Source organism: Apodemus sylvaticus, chromosome 7, assembly GCF_947179515.1.
Source record: "Apodemus sylvaticus chromosome 7, mApoSyl1.1, whole genome shotgun sequence".
In the NCBI taxonomy this organism is placed as follows: Eukaryota; Metazoa; Chordata; class Mammalia; order Rodentia; family Muridae; genus Apodemus; species Apodemus sylvaticus.
The window spans coordinates 13,990,112-14,015,471 of NC_067478.1; the positions used below are offsets into that span (position 1 = coordinate 13,990,112).

Below are 25,360 nucleotides of genomic sequence, written 5' to 3' on the forward strand. Positions count from 1 at the left end.
CTATGGGTAATCAATGAAGACTGGCAAATAGCTTGTAGCAACAGCAAATCTTAAAAACAAGAGTCTTCAGTTTATAAAAAGAACTAATTGGGTTCTCCCACATATTGTAAAAGGAATACTAATTTCTGAAGTGCCTACATTTTATACTGATGCAAATGAGTTGGGAATGGCTGCTTATATAAATCAGAGAAAATAAAGTAATTCAAAGCCCATATGCATCAATTCAGAGCTGTATGCAATTCTTATGGCATTATTAGATTTTTTGGAACCTCTTAATATAATTACTGACTCTCAGTATGCAGAAAGAGTTGTTTTGTATATAGATACTCTTGGATTTATTCCAGATAATTCAGAATTAAACTTGTGATATATGCAACTACAACAGGCAATCAGAAACTATCCATTATAGATCACCCATATTTGGTCTTATAGAGGCTTGCCTGGCTCATTAGTACAAGGAAATGAAGAAATAAACCAATTATTAATTTAAAAGGAAACATATTAGAAGCCTCAATGTTTCATGAAAAACATCATGCTAACTGTAAAGGTTTAAAAATATATATACTGCTCACCTGGAAACAAGCCAAGAAAATTATAAGAAAATGTCCTACTTGTTCTTTGTATAACCTGTGGTTTTTAAAACAAAAATCCCAGCCATTCGATTATACCAATGAAGATTCAGGAGCCAATGCTATGGAGAAAGCCTGCTAGCTTAGAGAAAGAAGCAAGGAAAGCACCCCGCTGATGTTCCTGCTCCACAGATGACATCCTAGAAGAAAAGGCCTTCTCCTCCTCCTCCATGCTGTCTTAAATGCCTTCCTTTCTGTTTACTTATGTTCACTCGCATCAGCTGGTTGCTTGCTCTGCATCCTGACCTAGTGTTCACTTTGTTGACTTTGTTTAGCTCTCAAATTAAATTAGGGCTGAGCCATACCACAAATACATGTTTACAAATACCAGAAAGCTCTTGGATTAAAGGTGTGTGCTAGGGCTAAGCCACACCACAACAAGGTTTTCCCAGTTTACAATCTTGAGGTTCACAATGTGTTCAAATATCTTGCAACATCTCCCTCCCCCTTTTAGTCTAAATAAAAAACTCTAGCACCAATAAACTATATACTATCTGGTATGAATTACATTTACAATACCCAGTCCATTTGTATTTGGCAAACTTGGAGAAAGTACTCTAGTATATATCCTATCTTAGTAAATCAAAAGTTCTATACCTAAATTATTTTCTATCATAACTTGCATTTATCAACATAAAAACATCTTTTTAGACCTTAAAATATTTTCTAGCTGGGCAGTGGTGGTACACACCTTTAATCCCAGCACTTGGCAGGCAGAGGCAGGCAGATTTCTGAGTTCAAGGCCAGCCTGGTCTACAGAGTGAGTTCCAGGACAGCCTGGTCTACAGAGTGGGTTCCAGGACAACTAGGGCTATACAGAGAAACCCTGTCTCGGAAAAAAAAAATTCTTAAATCCTAAACGACTTAATTTTAACTATGAGACTATAACTATCTATTCTTCAACCCCATCAGAGAATGAGAAGTCTAAATAGTACATGCATAAACAGGAAGTGCAGAGTAAGCAGCTTCCACAACTACAGATACTGCGAGCCCCCTGTACAGTCACTCAAATTTCCTCGCAACTTTGGAACTTCCATTTATTTGGCCTACTGGCGCAGAATACCTAACCAATATTTCTGTGAAGCAGGAATCATAAAGGACTTCTCTACCTTGTCCTGGCAGATTTGGCAGTGAAAGATTTCACTTTCTTTGTGTCCTGCTTATCCTCAACTTGGACAGCATACTGTCAGCAGTTTGAAGCAAGGGCACAGTGGCAGCTTACCACATTTGAAGCAAACTCCACAAAGGATGTTCTTCAATGCTCATCTTCTTTGAAGTTGTAGTGGGTGCTGCCAGAATCTGACATGTCTCATTGTCAAAAAAGTTTTCTTAAACTTAATCTTTAAATGCCATCTAACTATCTCAGTATATTTGAATAGGCAAGTGTTGCTTGTCTTTATTTACTATCTGATTAACATCCATGATTATCTAAACTAATAACTAAAAAAACTACAAGTTTAACTGACTATTAATTTGCATATCTTAATTATCCTAAGCAACTTGTAATGGAAGCTTTCAAAAGGACAAGAACTTTACACTGCATTTTTAAGAATTACAAAGATATAATATCTTAAAAGGAGTTGATACATAGTATGTTGTAACTAAAATATACCCTTATTTTTGTATCAATATACAAAGAACTGTAAGAGTAGACTTGATTATCTACCTTTTCCCCTTTATTCCTATATCCCTTATTTTTGTCTTAAACAAAATTCCAGAAGGAAAAAGTCCTTTTAGTTGTAAGGAAAAGTCCTTACATCTACCTTAAAAACATCCCAACTCAATGTCTTTCCTTTCTGTTTACTTTTGTTCACTCCCTGTCAACTAACTGGTTGCTTGCTCCCCATCTTAACCTAGGGTTGACTTTGTTTTAGCTCTTGGGTTAAAGATGTGTGTAAGGAGGAAGGAAGGAAAGGGAGGAATGAGAGAGGGAGAAGAAAAAGGGGTAGGGGGGAAGGAGGAAAGGGAGGAAGGAAAAAAGGAAGGTAGGTATATGTGTGCTGGGGCTGAGTCACACCATAACAAGGTTTTTCCAGTTCACAATCGTGGGGTTCACAATGTGATCAAATATCCTATAACAATAATCAAACTCCATTACCTACTGGAAGTAACCCTAAAGGCAACAAAAGAAATCTGGCAAAGGGATTGTGGAAACTGGGGTACAAGATGGGGTGAGAGAGGCAGAGTCTCAAATCCAGGAAACAGACTCAAGAGACAATCATTGAGGTGCAGATCTACTGTGCTGCACAGCAGCAAGAGTTTTAATATGGTCTTTGAACCAATGGAGAATTGACACAAGCTCTGGAATAGCCAAACATCTCACTGGCACTATGGGGAGGTGCCAGGCTGCCAGCAACCAAGCGGACTTCCATAAAGATGGGTGGTAGGATTGAAGCATCCATTGCCCTGTTTTGAGGTTCCACTAGTTTGCTAGGATCCTCTATTTTGTTTGTGTGCACAGTATGTCAGTGGACAAGGGCACTTGTACTACTAGAACAGCTAGTTTAGAGGCTTTGCTTACCACCTACTAGGCCACATTGAGGTGCCTCAGAACCCACAATGGGTGTGTCTCAGAATTTAAAAAACTAAAATTTGCACACCATACCACTGATTATATTTAGGGTTTCAATATGCAATGGCTATGAATTTTGAAAATGTTGATTCTGGGGCTGGAGAGAAGGTTCAGTGGTTAAGAGCACTGGCTCTTCTTCCAGAGGTCCTGAGTTCAATTCCCAGCAATCACATGGTGGCTTACAATCGTCTATAAGATGATCTGATATCCTCCTCTGGTATGTACACTGTGAGAACCACAATGTATTCATGTACGTAGAATAAATAAATTTTTAAAAAAATGCTGATTCTGTAATTATACATTTACTGGAAATCACTATTATGGAAATCCCTGTACAAATTAAGACTGACAATACCCCCACATATGTCTCCAGTAAGATGATGCAATTCTTTGCAAATTATAATATAAAGTATGTTACAGGTATACAACACAATCATATAGGACAGACATTATATTAAGATCTAATTGTACCTTAATAATAAATGCTTATAAAACAAAAAGAAAGAATAAAGACCATCTGGGATAGACTAAATAGTACTGTTTTAATTTCCTGAATGTTAATAAGGAACAACAGCAGCTGAGAGACACTGGGTTATTTAAAAAAAAAAAAAAATGTGGAATTAAATCAGCCTACATACTATAAGGATGTGTCAACATCAGAATGGAGTTGAGAATGTCTTGCATTGGGGAAATAGATTTATATTTCCATAGGAAACAAAAAGCTGTGGATACCATCAAAACAAATAAAGCTCAGAGTTCAGCAGCAGATCTTCTGAAAAGATAGCCTAACCAGGACTGCCTTTGCCTGATAGCCCCCCCCCCCCAAAAAAAAGTCTGGCTAAGAGACCTTCAATACCTAACCACAATGGTCTCCTGCAATACAGAGGACATCTACAATGTAGAGCCACATGTAGGCCTATGTGCAGAACTTTAATGAATTGATGAATAACACATCCTGCATACTCAAGTCAGAACTACAAGCCAAATGTTCACAGAACTTAGGGCAGAGAGATTGAGAGACTTTGAGAAGGATCTCCAGAAACAAGATGTCCAGGAGTATAAAAGGTTCAAGTATCCCCTGGGTTGCAAGAAAGAAAAGCATCACTATTAGGTTTTTATCTCAGCTGTGGATATACTCCTGAGAGATCAACAGAAAGATCACATTAGACACTTAAAAACCCTGGAAAACACACTGGAAAGAACGGAGAAGCAAAAAGATCACAACAGTAGCATGGCTACAAGAAACAGCCAGGGAAGCTTCAAGACTGTAATATATAGTAGCAAAAACAACTTAGAGGAAATGTAGTGTGATTGATTCATTTTGTGTGCCTGGCCCTTTAAAGAATACCAAATGGCCAGTCAACTAACTCTTTGGGAATGTTTAGCCATTAGACCTTCATAAAAGAGGATATAAAAAGGCAAGGGGTAGGGCTGGAGAAATGGCTCAGCAGTTAAGAACACTGACTGTTCTTCCAGAGGTCCTGAGATCAATTCACAACTGAGATCTGTAATGGGATCTGATGCTCTTCTGGTGTGTCTGAAGACAGCTACAGTGTACTTACATACATAAAATAAAATTAAAAATTTAAAAAGCCAAAGTGGCACAAGCCTGTAATCCCAGCACTCTGGGAGGCAGAGGCAGGTGGATTTCTGAGTTCAAGGCCAGCCTGGTCTACAGAGTGAGCTCCAGGACAGCCAGGGCTACACAGAGAAACCCTGTCTGGGTGGGTGGGTGGGTGGGGGAGCCAGCAGAGTCTGAGAGAGGGATAAGAGTATTGGAGAAGGGTCAGAGAAGAATAGTGTCAGAGAGTACAGTCCAGGTGGCAGAAGAGCAAAGTCGAAAAGGGGGAAAGGTGATGACTGAGAAGGTGCCAGTTGAGCCAGGAGAAGCTGAGCTGAGATTGTTAGGAGACAAGAGAAGAACCCACACAAAGTAGAGGAAAAAAGAGAAAAGTTCTATTCCAGGACAGTCAGGACTACACAGAGAAGCCCTGTCTCAAAAAAGCAAAAACAAAAAACAAAAAGAAAAGGGGTAAGTGGAGCAGCAGGTGTGCTGTGAGGAAGAGAGCCATGAGAAAGGTTTCTGACAAACAGAAAGAAAGGCTGAGCACAGGCTCAACACAGGGTATGCAATTCTGCACTGTCAGACTCTTGCCAACATCACCCTCTTGTGGCAAATTTGGCAGACTGCACTATTTCATTAAAGCAAAGTCACACGAACAAAAATACCCTGCAGCGTGTCTATTAGCCTGTCCAGACTGACTTACATCCTCTAATCTAGGAAGCCCCAAAGTGCAGATCATCTGCACTATGCACATGATCTGAAATGCTGGTACAAAGGCTCATCCTTGAAGAACGCTTTATTTTTATTTTTAATTTTTATTTTTTGTATTTTTTATGTAGACCAGGAATTTGCTATGTAGAACAGGCTAGGTTGGCCTAGAACTCAGAGATCTACCTGCTTTCCAAATGCTGGGATAAAATGCATGTACCACCACCTACCCTTTTATTCTACATAAATGCTAGCCTCAAAGAACTCAGTCTTAACTTCTATCTTATAAATGGGACACAGAAAAAAGTGAACTGCTCACCAACTTGCTCGCTGCTTTGGGGAAGCCAACAATGAATAAGATACTCACTAGCATAAGACAGTCACAGAATCTGTTATTAGTATTTGAAAAGTCATGCAAGGACCAGATGCAGAGTGCTAATAAAGAACTCTCAGGCATTGGGCAGTATAGGAGTAATCAGGGAAGAATACACCCAAAAACAATTTCAAATGCAGTAGGCGCAAGCCACTGCACCCACTCATGAAATACATTCCTCACTTTAACAGAAAAGGATTCTTGGAGGAGCTGGTGCCATCACCAATTTTACAGAACTATACATGGGGGGCGGGGGGGGGGCAACTGTCCTATACTGATTTCAACTAATCTTATTTTATATTTTCAGACGAGGTTTCTTCTAGCCCAAGTTAGCCTTGAAAAGCCTATGCTTTTCACCTGTGTAACCACCTTGACTCTTGATCAAGCTAGGATCTCATAGGTGTAGATGACAACATATGGTTTACTGTTGACTTTTCAGTTAAAGACAACAAGGGTGGTCATTTAAGAATTAAAGGAAATAAAAACAACTATTTTCCAGAGAGTTCTATTACATGTATAGCTTATTCAGCTGCTCCTTCTATATATCTAGATATGATGATGACACAATGGTTTAAACTTCCCTTGAAGTTTAAACCATTGTGTTTAAACTTGCACGCCTGTAATACTAGTATTCTGGGAGGCAGAGGCAGGCAGATTTCTGAGTTCAAGGCCAACCTGGTCTACACAGGACAGCCAGAGCTATACAGAGAAGCCCTGTCTCCAAAAAACCAAATCCAAAAAACCTACTTCTGCCTCCTGAGTGTTGGGATTAAAGTGCACTACCACTGATTGGCTATAAATCTTTTCTTTGCAGTGGTGGAGCATGCCCTTTGATCCCAGCACTTGGGAGGCAGAGGCAGGCGGATTTCCCACTCAGTTTGAGGCCAGTCTGGTCTACAGAGTGAGTTCCAGGACAGCCACGGTTATATAAAGAAACTGTCTCGAAAAACCAAAAAAAGGAAAAAATACTGGCTCTTGGGACTGAGTGATGACTGTTTAAGAGCACCTGGTGCTTTTGTAAAAAAGATCCAGGTGTGGTACAAGTTCCTACATCAGAGCTTAGAATCATCCTTAACTCCAGTTCCAGAGAAATTGAGAAAATACCTTACAGCTGGATCTCAGGGAGGCATTTCCTCAACTGAAGCTTCTCTCTCTGCAATAACTCCAGCTTATGTCAAGTTGCCACACAAAAGCAGCAAATTGGTACCAGCATACTGAAGTATTCCTACGACAACCTGACCATGTTTTGGAATTTTGGGCTAGAAGAATCATTGAATGTTAAAAGCTCTGCGGGATGTTCTATAAGAGCTTGGAAGATAATGTTGAGAACAGTGCAAATGATGGAGCCTGGCTTGTGAAATTTCAGAGGGAAGATTAAAAGACTCTTAAGAGCTGTGTTCCAGAGAGATAGTCAAGGTTGTATCTCATGCTACAGCAGGACTTGGTACTGTGTAAAAATCACCCAGGTGGTACTGGTTTTGATGGCATGAAGGGTTCATGAAGAGTAACTGAGTCTCGGCACTGTGAGAGGCCATGGAAGGCCATTGGTGAAGATGCAGCCTCAGTTGCAATTGAACCTAGTTGCCACAGAAGACAGCAGTGTTTTGGAGATGCCAGTGCCATGCCATGACCACCAAGAACAGCAGCAGCAGTGGAGTACAGGCAGCTGGAGCCTAAAAGACAAGGTGTGTGCTACAAAGGGCAGAACTGGAGAAGTGACCTAAGCCCTTGGAGGAGCCCAGAAGATCATGAGTGTGATTTTGCTTTTGATTGACCGTGCCCTGATATGTTCCCCTCCTGAAGGAAGGAAGTACTTCAGTAGAGCCCACAGTTAAGATAATTTTTTTAAAGGTTTATTATATGTATTACACTGTAGCTGTCTTCAGACATACCAGAAGAGGGTGTCAGATCTCATAACTAATGATTGTGAGCCAAAATGTGGTAGCTGGGATCTGAATTCAGGACCTTCCAGAGAGCAGTCAGTGTTCTTAACCGCTGAGCCATCTCTACAGCCAAGTTTAAGAGACTTTTACTTGTAAAAAGACTTTGAATTTTAAAAGAGATTGGATATTTTAAAGGGATTGAAACTTAAATATGTAAAAATTGGCAAAGAATGTGAGACTTTTAAAGTTATTTAAATCTTGGGGATGAATAAGAAAGTAAGGTTGAAGCTTAATACTGATGTGTTTGTGTGTCAAGTTGACAAGGGGTCAATTATACTGGTTGGTTTTGTGTGTCAACTTGAAACAGGCTGGAGTTATCACAGAGAAAGGAGCGTCAGGTGAGGAAATGCCTCCATGAGATCCAGCTGTAAGGCATTTTCTCAATTAGTGATCAAGGGGGGGTAGGGGGCCCATTGTAAATGGTGCCATCCCTGGGTTGGTAGTCCTGGGTTCTATAAGAAAGCAAGCTGAGCAAGTCAGGACAAGCAAGCCAGTAACATTCCTCCATGGCCTCTGCATCAGCTCCTGCTTTCTGACCTGCTTGAGTTCCAATCTTGAACTCCTTTGGTGATGAACAGAAATGTGGAAGTGTAAGCTGAATAAACCCCAACTTGCTTCTTGGTCATGATGTTTTATTTTTTTTTTGTTTGTTTGTTTGTTTGTTTTTGGATTTGTTTTTTTGAGACAGGGTTTCTCTGTATACCCCTGGCTGTCCTGGAACTCACTCGGTAGACCAGGCTGGCCTCGAACTCAGAAATCCGCCTGCCTCTGCCTCCCAGAGTGCTGGGATTACAGGCATGCGCCACCACCGCCTGGCTGATCATGATGTTTTGTGCAGGAATAGAAACCCTGACTAAGACAGATATCCTGGAACTGGAGATACAGATAGCTGTGAAACATCATTTTGAGTGTTGAGAATTGAACCCAGGATCTCTAGAAGAGCAACCAGTGCTCTTAACCATCTCTCCATCTAAGTCACCTCTCCAGTCTCCACTAAAAAAAGGAAAGAAAAAGGAAAAAAACAAAAAACTTGCTGAGCTGTGGTGGTACTTGCCATTAATCCCAGTATTTGGTAGACAGAGGCAGATGGATCTCTGGATTCAGCACCAGCACAGTCTACATAGTGTGTTTAGGGACAGCCAGGGCTGAAACCCTGTCTCATTTAAAAGTGTTTTCTAGGAAAAACACAAATGTAAAATATTACTGTTTTGAAAAATATTGATGATCTATAAAAACTAGACATAATTTAGAAAAATTATAAAATAAGGGCTGCCCAAATAGCTCAGTAGGTAAAGATGCTTGCCACTAAGCAAGGCAACCTGGTTCAATCTTTCAGACTCTTGTGGTAGGAAGCAAAACCTGATTCCCATATGATATGCCCTGATTTCCATACATATGCCAGGTTATATACATGCACACAATAAACAAACAAATGTAAAGTTTTGAAAAAATTTCAAGACCAGTCAGAAGCCCTAGTTCAATCCTCACATGGGGGTGGGGGGAAGGGAATGATTCAAGATGACACACTGCCAGGTGTTGTGACATACACTTTTAATTCCAGCATTCAGGAGGTGATGGCAGAAGGATCTTTGTGAGATGGAAGCCAGCATGGTCTATAGAATTCCAGAACAGCAAAAACTACTGACATATAAAAACACCCTGATTTGAGAGAGATGGCTCAGCGGTTAAGAGCACTGACTGTTGTTCCAGAGGGCCTGAATTCAATTCCCAGTAACAGCAAGGTGGCTCACAACCATCTATAATGGGATCTGATTCCCTCTTTGGGTGTGTGTGAAGACAGCTACAGGGTACTCATATAAAATAAATAAATCTTTAAAACAAAAAACAAACAAACAAAAAACCTTGATTCAACAACAACCTCTACCACCAACCTCTGCAAAATAAGATGAAGCACAACCACAAAAAAAAAAAAACCCTTAATTCCACTACTTCTGTATTCTTACCCATCTATATAAGTTCTAAACTGTGAGTATTAAACAGCTATAAGAAAATCAAAATTTAAGAAATAAGCTTTGTAGCCGGGCGGTGGTGGAGCACACTGACAGCTACAGTGTACTTACATACATAAAATAAAATTAAAAATTTAAAAAGCCAAAGTGGCACAAGCCTGTAATCCCAGCACTCTGGGAGGCAGAGGCAGGCGGATTTCTGAGTTCGAGGCCAGCCTGGTAAACAAAGTGAGTTCCAGGACAGCCAGGGCTATACAGAGAAACCCTGTCTCAAAAAAAAAAAAAAAAAAAAAAAAAAAAAAGCTTTGGGCTGGTGAGATGACTCAGCAATTAAAAGCACTGACTGCTCTTCTAAAGGTCCTGAGTTAAAATCCCAGCAACCACGTGGTGGCTCACAACTACCTGTAATGAGATCTGATGCCCTCTTCTGGCCTGTCTAAAGATAGCTACAGTGTACTTACATATAATAAATATTGCTGAAGCAAGTGGGGCTGGAGTGAGCAGAGATTCTGAGTTCAATTGCCAGCAATCACATGATGGCTCATAACTATCTGTACAGCTACAGTGTACTCATATACATAAAATAAACAAATACATCTTTAAAAATTAAGAAAGAAAAAAGAAATAATCTTCAAATTCTGAAAAGAATCGGTTAGTGGAACATTGCAGTTACCTTTAGCTTCCACAATACTTAGGCCTTACCATTTCCTTCCTGCCTATTGAATTTCCTTTATTTTCATGTGAGTCAGTCAGTCAAAGGAACATTGTGAACTATTTTCCATTAAGAAATTCAACTTTCTCCTTGGAGCAAATATCTATGTGACTATAAGTTCTTATACTCTCAATTTATGTATTTATTTATTTAGTTAGTTAGTTAGTTAGTTAGTTAGTTAGTTAGTTAGTTAGTTGGATTTGGTTTTTTTGAGACAGGGTTATTCTCAGTTCTTTACCTGATAGAGTATATGTCTCCCCATAAAGTATACACAAAGCCAACAGGTTTTCCACTTTGGTTATAGAAAGTCAAAAGTGATATGTCATTCCCACATCAACATTAAAAAGAGAGCTGAAGGCTAGGAGGCTGGGAAGACATCTAAGATGCAAGCAAGGACCTGAAAGATGCCTAGAACCAATGTAAAATGGCAGGGGAGGAAGGCAGATTTCTAAATAGGCAAATTTCTAAAGCTTACCAGTCTAGCCTAAAGCCAGTGAGGGACAGTGTCTCAAAAACTACAATAAAAAATAATAAACACTGGCCCATTGAGTGAGGAAAGATACTTCCACCAAACTTAATGGCCTGAGTTCAACCTCCAGGATCCACAAAGGAAAAAGAAGAAATTGGCTCTTATAATCTGTCCTATGACTTCTATCTGGCATGCACAAAGGTATTTGAGAAACAACATCCAACACTGTCCCCTGGCCTCCACATGCACAGTGTACACACCACCTTCCTCAAATGAAAATAAACATAATGTGAATAGTACTATTTCATCTACCTCCTCCCTCAGTCACATGTAGCTCAGTTTTAGAACCTGGCAAAGCAAGCTTCAAATCCCAAAGTTCTGATCCTCTGTTTTTACCTCCAAGAGCTAGGATTACTGGTGTGATGCTACCAAGCTAGTTACAAGGGGTCAAACCCAACCCACAGCTTCATTTACTGTAAGTTTGGCTAATCCCTAGGCACAAACTAAGATCAGATATAATTATTAATAAATTTAGTCAAACAACAGAAAAGAAAAATACCAGTTTTCCATAACTATTCCAGAAGACAGATGCTAGGGAAGACTTCCCCAGATCATGCTCTGTCTGCTGCTCTACTGTGTGAGGCTGTGTTTTATTTTGCTTCATTTCATTTCAAACACAAATCCAGTTTTCAAACTTTCAATATTTCTACATCAGACTTCAATGGCAGCCAACTCATTTTTGAAGTCTGAATGATTTTAATTCTAAAACCAAACAAAAGAGCATGCTGACACACACTTAAGACGCTGCCCATAAAGCAGTGAGGCTGAAGATGCTGATAAAGTGTGGCAGACAAGGATTTCCAGGGCAGCTTGAGTTGCAGCATGAGATTCTGTCTCAAAAATACCAAACCACCAACCAAATATACATACAAATTACTAAAAAACTAAATCAATATTCCTCTTAAATATATTTATAAAAATTAAAACATTAAATAAACATATAAATAACCCACAGCCTATTAATAAAGCTGCCCTTTCTTAAAGGCTTTAAGTGTGCTTTACGCCAAACCTGGGATCACCCCAAAAGTCTGATTCCATCATAAACTGGAATATAAGCACAAAGTTAATACATTTAATTTCACAAAGCTAAGTTCAAATGAAAGAAACAGCAGAAACTTTAATAGAGGAAATTATGAAGTAGGTTAGACAGTTGAAGAACATTACAGAAGGTACGAGGATTAAATCATCACCAGCTTCACAACTGATTTATTAGACTAACGAGCAATATAGAATTAAAACTAAGCCTTGATTTATTTCTTCCTCTTTCTTTTTTGGTTTTTTCAAGTCAGGATTTCTCTGTGTAACCCTAATTGCCCTAGAACTCATTCTGTAGACCAGGCTGGCCCTTGGACTCACAGAGATCCACCTGCCTCTGTCTCCTGAGTGCTAAGACTATCCTTGATTTCCAATAGAAACTTCAAGTGACTGGTGTACACCAGAACCTCAGTGGTGACAAGTCATGACCCCAGTCTGCACTCCGAACATCTCTTTCAGCTTAAGCACTTACCTTCGACCTGGCTAGTGTCTAAGCATGGTTTCTTTTTGGACTCTGAGTTCCCGGATTTCTCATCACCATCCAGGAGAGGAATAAACTCAGATTTCTCCACAGTTTCTCCCACAATATCATCATAGGGCTCTGCCTCCAGCGCGGCCATGAAGTCTCTCTTTATCTCTCCCTCAATTTCTGGAGGCGGTTCTGTCAACGCATCCACAAGACTGAGGTCGGCCATTCTGTACCACCGCGACTGCCTGTTAGGGGCAAAGAGAAATGTCACATGAACACTGCAAATGAAAACACATTTCTAGAACCTCTCATCAGTTGTTCTCAAGAGAACCAAAATATAAAACTCTACATTCAGCCAACGTTTTTTAGATGGTGAGAAAATAAAGGCTCAGAACCAATCAATCACCCAAGGTGAGTCACTGCTGACAACATAGTTCACATCTCTCTCCACCACAGAAAAGTCAAGGTCTTATTTGAGACAGGATCTTGCTATATGTAGCCCAAACTAGCCTAAGTCACAATGAATCTTCTACCTCAGCCCCCACAATACTCAGATTACAGGAATGTATAATCAAACCCAGCTTCTTTTTATTAATACAGAAAATAAAGCACAAGCAGGTTGTGATGGCAATGCCTTAATCCCAGCATCAGGAGGCAGAGGGAGGAAGGAGGATCTAAGTTCAAGGCCAGCCTGATCTACAGATCCTGAGTTCCAGGATTACACAGAGAAACCCTGTCTCAAAATTAACTATCCTTAACCCGAGACACTGCAAAAATAAATAAATAAATAAATAAATAAATAAATAAATAAATAAATAAAAATGTTCCGTCATAGCCAGTAACATTCACATCAGATCTTATAGAAAACTATATTTACTTTATGTGTTTAAGTATTTTGCCTGCATGCATGTTATGTGTACCACATACATGCTTGCTGCTTGTGGTGGTCAGGAGGATGTTAGAAACCCTAGAGTTACAAATAGGAACCTAATCTAATTCAGGTCCTCTGGAAGAAGTGGTAGTGCTCTTAACTACTGAGCCATCTCTCCAGCCTTTAAGTTGAATCTCATAATATCTTTTCTACTACCCCATGTTTTTATTTCCACATAGTTTTTAAAAGGATATACAAAGGCCGGGCGGTGGTGGCGCACGCCTGTAATCCCAGCACTCTGGGAGGCAGAGGCAGGCGGATTTCTGAGTTCAAGGCCAGCCTGGTCTACAGAGTGAGTTCCAGGACAGCCAGGGCTATACAGAGAAGCCCTGTCTCGAAAAAAACAAAAACAAACAAACAAACAAACAAGATATACAAGAGCAGATTATTTCTATAAAAAAGACTACACTATTATCAGGCAAGTAAAACCATCTCATCATAAGACTATATACAAAAAAGCTTATGCTGGGATGAGTACTGCTTCATTTACTTATAGATAGCAGAGTCAATGACCACACTCAGCACTGCTATGCCAACACAAAAAATAAATTGTCTTAGCCATCAAGATGGTTCATAAAATAACATACTTGCCACATAGCCTGACAACCTGAGTTTAAGCTCCAGATTTCTATGTGAAGGTAGAGAAAACCAACTTTTCATGAAGTTGTCCTTTGATTTCTACATGTATGCCAAGCATACATACATATATCACATACATATTAAAAATTTAAAACAAAATGATTTGATAAGTGTTTTGAGTGGAAGCATCCGTGGGTAGATAAAACCATTCCCAAAAGCCATATTATTATATTGAATGAAGATCCTAGTGCCAGGGTGGGACCTTCTCTAGGAGATGTGGGCTAAGAAGACCCACTAGCTCCCAAAACAATACAGGCTACTGCCACAAAAGTTGAGTGCCCATCAGTACAAGCTGGTAAAAAACTACTGAAGACACCACACACTTGTGGTAGGGCACAGGGTGGCTGTGAGGGTAGGATTGAGGTGGGGTATCAAGTTATAAGTTTTACCCTGCTGGCTAGATTTCACAATCCCCAAAAGGTACTATGCTGGCTGATGGGGAAGAATAGTTAACCAACAGTCTTATTCAGCTATGGACTCCCTGTATGCTATACAACCCACCTACCAGGCAATGCAACAGAGGCAATAATAAATAGTCTGGAAAAAATCAAATCCATGGGCTGGAGAGATGGCTCAGTAGTTAAGAGCACTGACTGCTCTTCTGAAGGTCCTGAGTTCAAATCCCAGCAACCACACGGTAGCTCACAACCATCTGTAATGAGATCTGACTCCCTCTTCTGGAGTGTCTGAAAACAGTTACAGTGTGCTTAGATATAACAATAAATAAAATCTTTGGGCCAGAGCGAGCAGAAGTATTGAGTTAAAAAAAAAAAAGGCAAGGAGGAAATAAATTTTACTTCATGTTTGTTTTGTATCGTTGTGGTTATTTTTGGTTTGGGTTACTGTTTTTTGTTTTTCTTCCCCTGTGGGATGGATGGTTGGTTGGTTGGCAGGTTGTTTACTTCCTTCCCTTAAGACAAGGTCTCTCTGTATAGCCCTGGCTATCACGGTCACTACGTACGTAGACCAGGCTGACTTCAAACTCGAGTGCTTCTTGCCTTTGCCTCCCAAATCCAGAGATGTATCACCATACTTGGCAAAATAAAATTTAAAAAATTTAAAATGCCTCCAAATCAAAAGCTTTATAAAAAATATTCCCCACTATATGGCTTACTATAAGGCAAAAGCTTTGATGGGGAAAGGAACAAAAAATGAACTCAGTGCACTCTTGAACCAATCTTACTGGAGCTTAAGACACTTCACTCTACTCTAGCTAACAACATCAACAGAGACTTGATACCTCACTGTCAGAAAACAAGCCCCACGTGGGCTAAGTAGACAGGAAGAGCACATGTTCTCCAGGACAGCAATTTGAACATCTGATCTTTCCTTTTGACCACATGTCTGGAGTGAAATTATCTGGTTACCAAAGTCTTAATAAAAACAGGTAAAACAACGCAACAGAAAACTCTGTGACATGATGACAAAGCACTCAAGAGAATATTGGTCCTTTTACTCTTCTTACTGTTTACTATTAATAGCTGTGTGCTCATAAATAATAAATAACAACACAGGATGAGATCATAAATATCTTCTGTGGTGATTTACTTTAGATAACTCACAAAGTCTGAGATTACCGACTTAAATTTTTTTTCGGGGGGGGGGGGGGGGAAGGTCATTAAAGATTAAAACTATTTACATTTAATTATAATAAACAGCAGTCTGGGCAACTAGTCTGTTTTGGTTTGGTTTGGTTTGAGAAAGGGTCTCAGTGCATAGCTCTACTGGCCTGTAGACCAGGCTGGCCTTGAACTAACAAAAGATCCACCCTGTTTTCTGAAGTGCAGAGATTACAAGTATGTCACTTTGCTTGGTTTGAGACTATTTTTCAAACATAGGAAATCCTCTAAAAACTGCACTCATTTATCTGATGTGAAACTGCCACTCTAGCTTACAAATGGCCAGCAGCTACCTCTGGCCAAGTTGGTTGCTGTGTTTGCTTGTGAAAGAAAAGAGGAGAGCAAAAGCCTAAACAGTGCAACCATCAATCAAAAGTATTATTCCTTAACAACTACAGTATTTTCATTTCACTCTGAACCGTAGACACTAGCCTATGACACTATGCCCCACTCTAGACTCCTATTTTAAGTGGGTACAAGACACACATTCCTGGAAGGACCACTGTTCACATGAAGTGTAAATTAAGATCTTATCAAACCACTTTCTTCCTCATTCCCAAAACAGGTTTCATTCAAAGTGTTTTAGGTTTTAGTGTGAAAGGGAAGAAAAATAATTTAGCAGCCAGCACCCAGCAGATACTGGTGCAACATGCTGGCAAGTCTGATAGCTTTCAAAATTTTGTCAGTTGTCACTTTTAAAAGAAAAGCGTCTCTTTTTTTTAATCACCCTGTATTACTTTTTAAAATTACCACTTAAGTCACTGTTTCCCAAAGATAAATACATTTCAAACAGTAAATTTAATTAAAAAAATATTTTGCCAGAGAGTCTCACTATGGTACCTAAGATTGGTCTAGAACTCTTGAACTTGGTTCCTGAGTACCCAGAACCACATGCACACACTACTCTGTGTGTGCTATTATGGCTAGTAATTATACTGAAAACCATGTTCTTTTTTGGGGGGGTGAGGGTGGTGGGGTGTGTGTGTGGGGTGAGACAGGGTTTCTCTGTGTAGCCCTGGCTGTCCTGGAACTCACTCTGGAAACCAGGCTGGCCTCAAACTCAGAAATCCGCCTGCCTCTGCCTCCCAAATGCTGGGATTAAGTGCGCTACCACTGCCTCGCAAAACCCTGATTTCAGGGGATTCCAGTGCTATAACAGGAATGTAGATAACTGGTAGTTAATATTTTCTTCCTCCACTCCTCCTTCCCACCCCACTCCACCTTTCATGGCTGGTTTAAATGACACAGGATTCTGAAGCCGACACTGACCTGCTAGTGTCATTATAGAGAATGCTGTTACCAAAATGGATTCTTGTTCCTCAGGCTTGGAAAGAACCCAGCATCCCAGCCAGTCTTGGAGATCACTTGTAATCTGACAGGCTGAATATAGCCGGCATTGTCATGTATTCATATTCAAATCTCAATTTTTTTTCAGTTTGCCTGGCAAGCTTTCAGCTATTAAACTATAACTTTATTTTCCAGATTTGTTTTCAACTTATTTATTTCAGAGACTTACTACTTAACAAGGCAAATCTTATTTCTGTTTTGACTGTGTGGTTTTTTAAATTTATTTAACCAAAACAAACAAACAAACAAACAAACTTGACTTCCATAAATATGGTATTTCATTCCAAGTTAAATCAATCATTAAGCAAGGTTCTCTAGAGAGATCAGCTACCACTTTTCACTGGCTTTAAGATTCCTTGGACATATCTGAATTTCTCCTGCTTTGTTGGTAGAGACTTACAAATGGTAATAGACAACTTAGTGGAATTCTATCTTAAGCAATATCCCTTTGAAGAATATTAACCTTCCATCTCCAGATATCTCCCCCTTTACAATGCAAGGGCAACAGCTGTACTATTATGAATTGATGAAATTTCCAGGGTTGACAGAGTTCTACTCACAGTCATTTGTTCTGTTCATCACTGGATTATAAACAAAGAGAACCCACAATTACTGGAATAGCTGAGACTGCCTGTCACCCAGCTGAACTCCTACATGAACAACTTACTGGTAGAGGGTAAAAGATATTCCATTTTACTTCTTGCTAGTTTCCAAAACAAGTAGCTCCTTTCCCCACTATTTTAGACAGCCTTTCCCTTAAATATGAAAACATTGCAAACATATGTATACACCACAATGAGACTCATTAAATACCCTTGCAACATCAAGTTCAAAACCAAACTTGCAGGGCTGGAGAGATGGCTCAGTGGGTAAGAGCACTGACTGCTCTTCCAAAGGTCATGAGTTCAAATCCCAGCACCCACATGGTGGCTCACAACCATCTGTAAAGAGATCTGACACCCTCTTCTGGTGTCTGAAGACAGCTACAGTGTACTTACATATAATAAATAAATCTTTAAAAAAAAAAAAAAAAAAAACCAAACTTGCTTACTTACAAAAACTTTGCAGGCAACTTGGGCTCAGTAATGTAATTTGGATCTACAAACAAGCACCAGTCTGCCACATTTCTGACACAAGTAAATTTAAAATCTTCTTCTCCAGCAAGATACCTCCCACTATTAGCCATGTGATACACAGAGCAAGTCTGCTGAAGACTGGCTGTGGGGGCTGAAACCAGAGATGAGAATGACACAGCAGCTACATTTCTGTTGTAATCATTCTTTGCAGGCAATATTTAATTTTATCTCAGCCATAATAAAATCAGTCTTACAATTCTGGAAAATTATCGCTCAAGGGTTTGAAAAGAAAGCATATTGTTAAACAACTTTTCTATTACGCTTTCTTTCTTTCTTTCTTTCTTTCCTTCCTTCCTTCCTTCCTTCCTTCCTTCCTTCCTTCCTTCCTTCCTTCCTCCCTCTAACTAAAAACCTTAATAAATAATATTCAGTTACCTATACTTATCCTAGAAGTTAAAAATATCTTCAGCTGAGAACTGAAGACAAAGTAAGAACACTTGTTCTCACAGAGCATCTGGGTTCAATTCCCAGCCCCCACATGGCAACTCACAAACATCTTTAATTCCAGTTCCATTGGATCCAACACTCTCTTTTCAGACCTCTGAGAGTATGGCAAGCAACTGGCACTCATATGTACTCATAAAATAAATCTTCTAAAAAATGAGCTTTTGAAAATAAATAAGGACTGGGAGATAGCTCAGCAGTGAAAAGCACTGGCTGCTCTTATTGAGGTCCTGAATTCAATTCCCAGCATCCAACACAGTGGCTCCCAACCATCTATAATGGTATGATTCCTTCCTCTGGTATATGGAGCACCCATATACAATAAATAAATCTTAAATGAATAAAAATAAATGAATAAATAAAGCATCTGAAACCCCTTTTTAAGAACACTTAATTTAGTTGATGGCATATATCTTGAATTACAGCAGTTAGAGTCAGAGGCTGGTGGATCTGAGTTCGAGGACAGCCTGGTCCTCGAAACAAAGTGAGTTTCTACACAAAGAAACCCTGTCTCCAAAAAAACAAAAACAATAATAACAACAACAAAAATAGTTTAAATGACCTATAATTTAATTTCTCACTTTTAATAGGTAATAAAAATTAGAACTAGGGAAAACGACTCACTTATAAAAGAGGTTGGTGCTAAGGAAGCTAAGAGAAGTGACCATGACCAATGCAAGTTTTATAAAAGATAACATTTAACTGGGGCTGGCTTACAGGCTCAGAGGTTCAGTCCATTGTCATCAAGGCAGAAACATGGCAGCATCCAGGCAGGCATGGTGCAGGAGGAGCTGAGAATTCTACATCTTCATCTGAAGGCTGTTAGTGGAAGACTGACTTCCAGGCAACTAGGGTGAGGGTCTTAAACCCACACCCACAGTGACACACCTACCCCAATAAGGCTATACCTCCTAATAGGATCACTCCCTGGGCCAGTCATATACAAACTATCACAAGAAGCAAACATACCAGAAACACAAGCAGAAAGACAAAATAAACAAAATCTTGTGGTCTAACAGTGTCTGCTATGTCTAATGCACACACAGCATCACTATGTATCAGAATACCTTTTCAAGCATGTCAACTTAGACCTTCTTTCCTTCACTATCACAGTACCTACTTTTTATTTTTATTTTACTAATACATTATTTGTGTGTGAGGATGCATGAGTACCAAGGCACTTAAGGAGGTCAAGAAGACAATTTGCCTTTGCTTCCAAAACCCATGCCTTTAATTCCTGCTCTGGGGAAGCAGAGCCAACAGAATCTCTGACCTTTTTGTTTGTTTGTTTGTTTGTTTTTGTTTTTAGAGACAGGGTTTCTCTGTGTAGCCCTAGCTGTCCTGGAACTCACTCTGTAGACCAGGCTGGCCTTGAACTCAAGAAATTGTCTGTCTCTGCCTCCCAAGTGCTGGGATTAAAGGCATGCACTATCACTGCCTGGCAAGTCTCTGACTTTGAGACTAGACTAGTCTATACAGTGAAACTTTTGTCTACAAGTGGAGATGGATTAAAAAAACAAAAACAAAAACAAAAACAACTCCTGATGTTCTCTAACCTCCACATACACAAGTATGCATACCCCCACACATATGCACATAGAAACAATACACACAATAATAACAATTTTCTGACACAGGGTCACATATAACAGGCTAGCCTTGAATTTTATGTAGCTGAGGTAGGACAGGACATTAGCTTTGTGTCACAGCACCCAGGCTGCTGCTAGGAATCTAACCTAGTACTTCATTAATGAAATCTTACCATGGAGGGCATCCCCATCTAACATAGCATGGGTGGTGCCAGCTCTAGTAAAGGCGCCTTTGGCTGTGTAATATCATAGATGGTATTTATTATAGAAGAAACAAGAAAGATCTTGTCTATCTCCTTGTCCCTCTCTCTTAAAGGTTTCACCATCTTCCACTGAGGACCAAGCTTCTAAGACACGAGGAAAGAACAACACATATATAATTATGTTAAAATGTGACACTGCAGAGCAGCAGAGGAAGATATCTCTTCAACAAATGATGGTGCTGGCAATTTTGAGTTCCAGCACCATCAAAAACAAAGTCAATTCCTGGTGAACGGCAGGCCTAAAAGCAAAAAACAAAGTTTTTATGGGATAAGATGAAAAAATATCTTCATGCTATTAGGAATATGGATAAGAAAGTTTTGGGTTTTTTGTTTTGTTTTGATTTTGTTTTGTTTTGTTTTTGAGGATGGATGATGCAGCTTTTAGAGACAGAATTTCTCTGTGTAGCCTTGTCTAGCCTGGAACTCACTAGGTAGACCAGGCTAGAGTTTCAAACTCAAGTGATCTATCTGCTTCTAGCTCCTGAGTGCTGGGATTAAAAGCTTGCAATAAAAATATTTAAGAAAAAGAACAAAACTTCAGTTAACCAATACTTACAAAGTAACAAGCAATCTGAGTATGGTTTTCATTGTTATTCACATCAGACACACATGTAGTATACACATACACACACACACAAACACACACGTGTGCATACAAAACCCTGACAAACTAATGTAGTATCCTAGGAAGCACAGCACCCAAAAAGACCAATACCATAAAAGAGACCAGCCTGGTCTACAGAGTGAGTTCCAGGACAGCCAGGGCTATACAGAGAAACCATATCTCAAAAAAAAGGAAGGAAGGAAGGAAGGAAGGAAGGAAGGAAGGAAGGAAGGAAGGAAGGAAGGAAGGAAGGAAAGAAAGAAAGAAGACAGACATTAAATAACTGGTTGGTGGTAGAACACCTGTTTAAATCCCCAAGCAGGAGTATCTCTGAATCTCTGAGTTCAGAAGCCTGCCTGATCTACAGAGTGAGTTCCAAGACAGCCATGAGCTCTATATATTTAAGAATACATTTAATACTTGATTGGTGGCTCCATGAGAAAGAATACTCTTTTTTTTTTTGGAGAAAGAATACTCAAGAGAACAATTTTGTACTGGTATACAATAGAGAGGAGGACAAAGAAAAAAGTGGAGTTGATCCTAAAGCAGTAGCTGAAATCAACTTTTGCTGACTCTCCAACTTTAATTGTAAGTGGGCAGAAGGCTCAAAGAGAACTTTGCCTTCTCATTGGAATGTATTTCTCCATTGGTTTGAAAGTCTGAGTGCTGACCTTTAAAAGACAGTGTAAGGTCTGTCCTCCCTTAGCTGGTGGGCAGATAGACTGAATGGGCATGGACAATCAGTGGCTCTAAGGAGGCTCAGTATTCCACTGTACTTCTCTTATACATGCACTAGGATATTTTGTGCAATAGATGAATTTTTACTCATTCAAAAGTAAGCAAAACATAAAAACATTAAAAGACAGAGAATGGCAAGATGTCAGATACCTTAATCCTAGCACTCTAGAAGACAGGAGTGTGAGAAGCTCAAGGCTGGCCTGGATTACCATGTACATGATAGTCAACTCACTAAATACAGAGTCCAGTGGAGGACTCTGTGGTGTGAGACAGAGGAACTAAAATTCCTTAATCATGACAAGGCCACAGGCCAAATACTCCACACTATGATATAAACAGGAAATAAACTTTTAAAGCTGGCTATATTGGTGTATACACCTAAAATAACAGTACTGAGGAGGCTGAAACAAGAGGATATAAGCTTTAGCAAGACCTTTCCGAGAGAGAAAGAAAGAAAAGGAGAGGAAAGGAGTCCGGAACAAAGGAAGGAAATGATCCCTTCATAGTCCATGGAACTACTAAATACACTTCAAAGGCCACAGTCACTACCTTAATGAATATGGCTAGCTTAGATCTTAAAGATCATCATTTTGCCAATAGAAAAGTGATAAAGAGCACTCTCAAATTTATGCTACTGAGGCTGAGGATATAATTCAGCTGTAGAGCACAGCCTGCCATCTTCAAGACTCCAGGTTCACTTCCACACCACTAGCTAATAAGAGAATCAAATCTTGCCAGCAGTGGTGGTGTACAGCTTTGATCCCAGCACCTGGGAGGCAGAGGCAGGCGGATTTCTGAGTTCGAGGCCAGCTTGGTCTACAGAGTGAGTTCCAGGGCAGCTAGGGCTACACAGAGAAACTGTCTTGAAAAACCAAAAATCTAATCTCTTGACTTTCTTTCCAAGACTTTCTCACAAATAACTACCCAATGGCACTTTTCTCCTGGGATGCTACACACACTGGACAAGTAACTGAGCTACTACTGAGCTACATTTCCCAGCCTGTTTTCCTTTTGTTCTTATTTTGAGATTCTGTCTGACTAAGCTATCCAGGTTGGACTCCATTTAACTCTGTATCCTAGAACTTGCAATCCTCCTGCCTCAGCCTCCAGAATATGTGGAATTACAGGCCTGAGTTTCTGAGTTTGGCCAAATGCCACCATTTTATCCCAACATTATTTACAAGGACACAAAAAGGTAGTAACTTAGACTTCATCTTCTGTTTTATTTTATTTTTGACTTTGTTTTCTCAAACAGGATTTCAAGGATCTCACTATGGAGCCCTGGCTGCCCAGGAATTCACTAGACCAAGCTAGCCTCACATTCAGAGATTTACGTCTGCACTCATACCCAGCAACAATAAGTTTTTATAAAAGTTTACCTTAGCTGAGCCTTGTCAAGTCCAAAGAAACTCCAGTTCCCAAGGCAGCAGAAATATCCAAAAATGAGCTCAAGCTGTACTATAGCAGGATTTCTGGCAGTTAGATAAAAGTCAGCATTCTCCCAAACTTCTCAGACTGGTTCCAATCTCCCAAAAGGAGTTATTTCCCTTACCTCTGGTTGAAGAGACAGTGGCTACCTATGGTGCCTATTAGTATATCAAAGCCATGCTGGCCTTCGGGTTTCCTCAGCTACTCATTCTCTTTATAACCCTGCTATTCTCCCTCGCCTTGCCCCCTCCTCCAATTATTACATTTTCTCTATTCTCTATTCCTTGCTATTCTACCATCTCTTGAAGATAGACACATCCAGTTTGACAATCATGTTCGAGTCTCTGGCTATTCTTTCTCTTGTATCTACAATAAAAAACTTCCCCTAAGCCATACCATGGAGTGCTCGCTGCACAAGCCTGACAACCTAAACTGGAGCTAGTGGGATTTTGTTGTTGTAGTTGTTTTGTTTTGTTTTTTAAATGTGATGCATTAGATGATGGAGTCATGACCTTAATCCCAGCACTGGGATGGGAAAGCAGATGGTTCTGAGTTCCAGGCCATAGCAGGTAAAAGCACGTACTTTTCTGCCAAGCCTGACAATTCAAGTTTAATACTGAGACTCACAGAGCTAGATATGCTGTCTTACATCTGTAGTCCTGGTACTCCTATAGTTGAGATGAGATAGAATGTTGAAAAGTAGAGAAGAACCTGGAGTACCCTGCATGGCAGAAACAACTAAGAGACCTTGCCTCAACCAAGTAGAAAAAAAGAACTCATGAAAGTTCTCCTATAATTTCCACATGTGCACTTTGGAAGCCACTCACTCTCACACTCACACACAAAGTTTAAAAACAATACAATTCTGAAATATAGCAAAAATTATTTTTAAAAGAAAAAAGAGAAAAACCTCTTTGTAACAAAAGACTAATAGATTACATAAGATGTTACTCAATTGCCCTGCTTACTTTTTAAGTATTTTTGACATATTAGACTTTGGAAGTATGTCATGGGAAGATGGTGGTATGGCCATTTTATCAAACAGTACCACAGTCATTATGCTCACAAAGTCAAAGCTATAACTCCTAATCATGCACTTATTTCTACAGGAAGAGGAGCCTGCTTCTAACAATACAACAGTCCCTTTTATGCATAGTTTTACTTCCCACTTCAAGTCAGTCTGAAAATACTAAATTGAGAATTCCAGAAACAAGTAGTGTTTGAATTTTAACTGAACACTATTCTGAATGGCACAATACAATTCATATCTTATTCTTCTCTATGGGGATATAATTCATCCTTTTGTCCAGCTCCCACAACCTTCTGTCAGTCACTTAGCAAATAGCCCTCCACTCTCCTAGTATCACACTTGAGTTTAAGTAAAATTAATTTTACTTAATAAGGCTCTAATGACAATTTTACTAAGGAATATTGTTATAACCATTATACTATATAAATATTCTTGGTTGGGCTGATGAGATGGCTCAGCCGGTTAGGAGCACAGACTGCTGCTCTTCCAATGGTTATGAGTTTAAATTCCAGCAACCACATGGTGGCTCACAACCATCCATAAGGAGAATCAAATAAACATGGACCAGAGTGATCGGGCAGCAGGAGCAAGAGGGAGAAAGGGAAGGGGGTTAAATAAATAAATACACAAATAAATAAATACTCTCGGTTGTCTTTTGTTGAGCCTAATTTATAAACTTTTATCACAGCTATGTATACAGAAAAAAGCAATGCCAAGAAGTGTTGAAAACCAGTATTAATTTGTACTAGGTATGTACACACATCTTGTGTGTGTAGGATTTTTTGAGACAAGGTCCCACTCACTCTATGGCCCGGGCTAACCTAAAACTAATTATGTACTGCAGACTGGCCAAGAATTCATGGTTATCTTCCTGTCTCAGCCTCTTCGGTGCTAGGATTGTAGGCATAAGCCACAACATCTACTATACACATGACTTTTTAAAAATAACATTGTTGACCTAGAGGTTCCTAAATTATCTTTTATCATTACACTTAAAAAGCAAAGACTATATAAATTTTAAAATCAAACCCTTCATATACACACTTCTAAATACGTATGAATTATCTACCCAAGAAACTACAGTTTCA

At 39.5% G+C, this 25,360-nt stretch overlaps 1 protein-coding gene across 8 annotated transcripts in view; it reads right to left on the reverse strand.

The window, feature by feature from the left end:
- The window catches only part of Map4 (microtubule associated protein 4), a 142,285-nt gene that overhangs the window by 93,055 nt on the left and 23,870 nt on the right, over positions 1-25,360 (reverse strand). For all 8 annotated transcript variants that reach the window (XM_052187163.1, XM_052187161.1, XM_052187162.1 and 5 more), the window contains exon 2: positions 12,508-12,749. In XM_052187163.1, the coding sequence (XP_052043123.1) occupies positions 12,508-12,730 (223 nt within the window). In that variant the 5' untranslated portion in view covers positions 12,731-12,749. The remainder of the gene's footprint in view (positions 1-12,507; positions 12,750-25,360) is intronic.